Genomic DNA, 4667 nt, shown 5'->3' on the forward strand with positions numbered 1-4667 from the left:
ATCGTTTCACTTTCGCTTAGCTTCTTCATTTCGTTTTCTGTTTTCGGTTTTCAGTTTTTCTTGGTTATTGTTTGCATCGATTGATAGGGTTTTGTTTTCGTTTAACATACTATAGAAGAGAGATTATGCTTTCGTTTTTCTTGAATTGGTTTCTGTTGATGAAATGCCCGAACTTAATTTTTTATTATTTATTTTTTTTATTTACAAAATTTGCTTTGCTTTTTATTTTTATTTATTTTTTTATTTTGAAATATAAAACTATTTTTCTTTTGTTTTTTTTTTGTTTTTCTTAGTTTTTGTTTTTTTTTTTTTTATTGCGCATATAAAAATATCAAAAATTCTTTTTTTAGGGGTTTCCTTTTTATATCATTTTTTCTTTTAGTTTTCCCTCGTGGAACTATGTGTAAGTCTGTTGTTGTGGTTGATTTTCATTTTCTTTTGTTTTTTGTATTTTTGTTTCTAAATCGCTCTACAAATACAAAACGTTTATTTTTTTTACTTTGTGAACTTTTTGCAATGCCAAAAATTAAATGACAAAGTTTTGAATTATACAAGTATATATTTTTGTTTGGGGGTGTCAAAGGTTAAACCATTTTCCACGCGACACTTTTCGTAATTTTTGTAAGGGGTTCTTTCTTACGCTTTTTTTTTTATAAATATGTACAAATATATTTTGTTGTGGTAAAAAATTAGAATAAAAAATGGCGTCAAGTGTGGTAATTGTTGCCGCAAACTGCAACTTATCCATTGAATTGATTTGTATCCAGTTATCCTTGCTGTTCTGTTCTCTGTTCTGTTGTGGAGAGTTTTTTGTTTTGCATGAAGCACAGCACTTTAGAGGCAATTTTTAACGTTATATTTAACTCGTAATTATTGTGTGGTTTCTTGCTTCTTTGGAGTATAAATAATGTATAGATACGAGTGTGTGTGTGTATGTATGTAGAGTGTGTGTGTGTGTGTGTGTATTTCGATTTTTTGTTGCTGTTCAGTTAAATGTTCGCTATATCCTATAAGTGTGTAAGTTTGTGTCTGCTGTTCAGATGGTTTTCCTCTTCTTTTGCTTGTTGTTGTCGTAACTAATTAACTAATCACTCCAGACCCCCGACCGCCCAGCACTCTGGGAGGGTGATGGCGGTCCCCCCAGTGTTGAATTATTAGATGTATGTATAAGTATGTATATAGATATATGTATGTATATGTGTAATCATATGTGGTAAATTATTTCCTCTGCTTCGACGGTCTGCGATCTGTTGCTTCGATTGCTTCCTTCCTTTGCCTTTGCCTTTGCCTTCCCTTTTCATATTATGAATGCAAAAATAAGCTACTATCAATACAATAATTGAATTCCCTTATTATTTTAGTTTGTGTTGCAAGAAAAACCTTTTGCCTTTTTGACTTTTTCTTCTGTGTAATTACATAGTTATTATTATTATTATTTAATATTTTCTTGTTTTGTTTTCATTTCATTTTTCCCAATGCTATATGCTATATGCTATAGTAGGTATAGGTATATAGTTTATAGAGGTGATGAAAGCAGAACATGATGTGTGGGGTGTGGGTGTGCATGCACTTTACGTTACGTTACATTACGCTACGTTACGTTGTTGCTTAACTCTTCTTGTTGCTGCTGTTGTTCTATTGCATCGATGCGAGACTTGTGGAAGTACTAATGTGCGACGAGGTGCCCAATGTGGAAGCCATATCTCCCTGGTAACTGAACTGCAAGTGCAAAATAAAGAAATGTAGTTATAGAAATAAAGATTCTTCCCTCCAATTCTCGTACCTGCGGAAATAGCGGCTCTTCGGCTATGGAGCCCAGCGGTCCCGTGGGATCCGGCGGCGTCAACTCCACGCTCTCTCCAGTAAACTCCTTGTCAAAGTAACGCGTATCCGTATCGGATGTAACCTGAGGCTTAAAAGGCGGCGGTATCTGCACATAAGAATACCAAATTAAATAGATTAAACATTCATATGTATGTCCCGAATTCATTTCGCACCTTCTTTAGCACCAGATCTGTCCAATTAATACTCGCAAAAAAGGGATGATCTTGTATTGCCTTGACATCATCCTGGCCGCCACCCAATCGCTTCTTGGGATCCTTGGCCAGCAGTCCAGACAGCAGGTTTTTCGCCTCATCGGTTATATTACGCGGGAATTTCACCTCTTCCGCCAATATCAATGTAAAGAGCACATCATGATCGCGATTGTAAAACGGTAGGCGTCCGCAAATCTGCAAAAGTTAATGTTAAAGTTAGAAAGCATCAGCAAAGTATGATGTCAGATTATGACTTCACTTACCATCTCATACATGACGACGCCTGTGCCCCACCAATCCACCGCCTGTCCATAATCAGTATCGTCTAATACTTCCGGGGCCAAATATTCCGGTGTGCCGCAAAACGTTTTCGTTGTGCGGCCATAGGTGATGTCCTCCTTGCACAGGCCAAAATCGGCGACCTTGATGTGGCCATCTTTGTCCAGCAAAAGATTCTCCAGCTTCAAGTCGCGATAAATGATGCCCTGCGAGTGGAGATAGCCCAGGGCCGAGATGATCTCGGCTCCATAGAAGCGTGTGCGGTCCTCGGTGAAGATGCGCTCGTGGCTCAAATGCCAGAAGAGCTCCCCGCCGTTCACGTACTGCATGACGAAGCACAGGCGATCGTTGGTTTGAAATGAATATTTAAGAGACTGCAAAGGAAACGAGAATATATATGAAAGGAAATCTCGAACATCGTTAAAGGTTACTCACAATAAGAAATGGATGATTGGTGGACTTGAGCACACGACTCTCGGTGAGTGTGTGCGCCACCTCATCCTTCTGGATGATGACCTCCTTCTTGAGAATCTTGATCGCATACAGCTTGGCAGTGGCCTTCTCACGGCACAGGATAACCTTGCCGAAGGTGCCCTTGCCGAGCACCTTGAGGAACTCAAAGTTCTCCAAAGTCTGCCACGAGATAAGGCTGTCAATCACGCACTCCACGGATGAAAGAATTACCATAGAATACTTACCACTTTCTTGACTCCGCTGCTGTTGCAGGTGGTGCCCTGCACCGAGAACTGCTCGGAGAGTTCCACCTCGGCAATGCCTGCCATGTCCACGTCAGCCATGTCAGTCTGCACTGACGGCGACATGGCCATTTCTCCCATTTCGCTCAGCCGACTGGACACGTTGCGTATGGCCTCGGTCCACTGCTGGCGCTCCATTTCTGTATCGACGGCAAAGGTGCGCTCAATCACCGTTGTCCATTGCAGGCCGCGGATGATGAATGTGAAGGGTTTGGGTCTGTCCACGCTCATGATCTGACACCCGCGCACTGTAAAGTTGTTCAGTAGCTGCTCCGACGTCTGTGTGCTGGCGCTGTCCGCCGGCTTGCTGCGATATCCCATCAGACTACCGTCGGAGCGGAGCACAAAGTAGCGCTGACGCCAGGTCTTTATGTGCTCCCCTCGCTTCATCAGCCAGCCCTCCTTCACTAGTGTGGAACGTGCCGCCAGATCCATGCTCATGTTGGGTGTGTTGGGGGTGCCAAAGGTGACGCTCATCGACATGCTGCCGTCAGTGGCCAAACGCTTTTGCTGATTCTGCTGTTGTTGCTGCTGCTGCTGCTGCTGGCTCCTGTCTGGCCAGGATGCTTGTATCCGCGAGATGTTGTCTAGGCTGCTGCTATTGTTGCTGCTGCTGTTGTTGTTGGTTGAATTTAGGTCCAACTGCTGGCCGGGCGTGGACGAGGAGGAGGCTGATCCTGTTGCAGCGGCGCTGGCAACCACAGTCGATCGCCTCTGCAGGGCAAATGGTAGGTAATTCGTGTTGAGGCTGTTCCGAAACGCAATCAAAAATCAATGATCCTTTTGGGGCTGTTAAAAGAAAAGAAAGTGTAACGGATTATAAGAGACAACTCGTTACAGCAGGGAAACTATTCGCTAAAGATACCAAGAGATCACTCGTTAGATTGAATATTCTTCTCGCTCGAATGCAACTCTCAAGATCGAGTGCAAGTTATTGCTTATCGCACACTGATACCGATTGTCACGCCCCTTCAGCCACCCCTCATGCCACGTGCCCCCGGACTCCATCATTTATTACGAATCTTCGGTGTGGGGCATGTGCATTGTTATTATCATTTTGCATGTTTATGGCAAAATCCGCACAATTGTTGTTGCATTTGTCGTTGGGTTGGCGCTTGCGTCAGCAGCTGCAACAATTGCAGCTGGTTTGACGAACCAGCAACAGCAAAAAAGAGTACTGGATTGGATCGTGCAAAATATCTACGGCATTTCCGCTCCCAAAGGGATTTGCTGGCCGCCTCTTAGTCATTGCCCCACATGCAGATGTGGCTTTTGGTGCCCTGGGGGCATGGCGGGGCACATCGAGGCGCTGTAGGCGCCAGCACTGGCGTCGCGATTGGGTTTGTCGCAATTGTTGCTGTTGCTTGTGCTTTGGCTGCTTGGTACGTTCAGGCTTCAAACGAAATTCCCCGACATGTTACGCAGCGATACCGCCAGCGAGTACCGAGCAAAAATTGTTCGCGATTGCATTTACCGCGAAATTAAATCAAAACAAGAAGGAAAGGCTATACAGGAAGGGGTCGAAGCATGGGATACCCTTGAAGAGTGATTGTGCTTAAGGCAGTTGTAGGCTAAAGTGAACCGATTGGGATTAAAT

General features: G+C 43.5%; 1 protein-coding gene across 2 annotated transcripts; it reads right to left on the reverse strand.

The window, feature by feature from the left end:
- Positions 1 to 544: 544 nt before the first annotated feature.
- On the reverse strand, positions 545 to 3839 carry LOC117898241 (RAC serine/threonine-protein kinase). Of its 2 annotated transcripts, XM_034807485.1 has the most exons (7): positions 3562 to 3579; positions 3014 to 3525; positions 2751 to 2948; positions 2300 to 2689; positions 1998 to 2231; positions 1784 to 1930; positions 545 to 1719 (listed from the first exon to the last, which is right to left on the reverse strand). In XM_034807485.1, exons 2-7 carry the CDS (start codon positions 3509 to 3511, stop codon positions 1636 to 1638), a joined length of 1551 nt encoding a protein of 516 aa, XP_034663376.1. In that variant the 5' UTR covers positions 3512 to 3525; positions 3562 to 3579; the 3' UTR covers positions 545 to 1635. The 2 variants fall into 2 exon arrangements, with proteins under 2 accessions (XP_034663376.1, XP_034663377.1); XM_034807486.1 differs by having other exon boundaries at positions 3014 to 3839.
- Between the last annotated feature and the right edge of the window lie 828 nt (positions 3840 to 4667).

Source organism: Drosophila subobscura, chromosome O (assembly GCF_008121235.1).
Source record: "Drosophila subobscura isolate 14011-0131.10 chromosome O, UCBerk_Dsub_1.0, whole genome shotgun sequence".
NCBI lineage: Eukaryota > Metazoa > Arthropoda > Insecta > Diptera > Drosophilidae > Drosophila > Drosophila subobscura.

Coding starts and splice junctions, on each gene's coding strand:
- LOC117898241 (XM_034807486.1), bottom strand. CDS start 3,553: ATGTCGATGAGCGTCACCTTTGGCACCCCCAACACACCCAACATGAGC. Junction 2,690..2,750: donor CCAATCATCCATTTCTTATT/GTGAGTAACCTT, acceptor TTTCCTTTGCAG/TCTCTTAAATATTCATTTCA. Junction 1,720..1,783: donor AAGAGCCGCTATTTCCGCAG/GTACGAGAATTG, acceptor TTGCACTTGCAG/TTCAGTTACCAGGGAGATAT.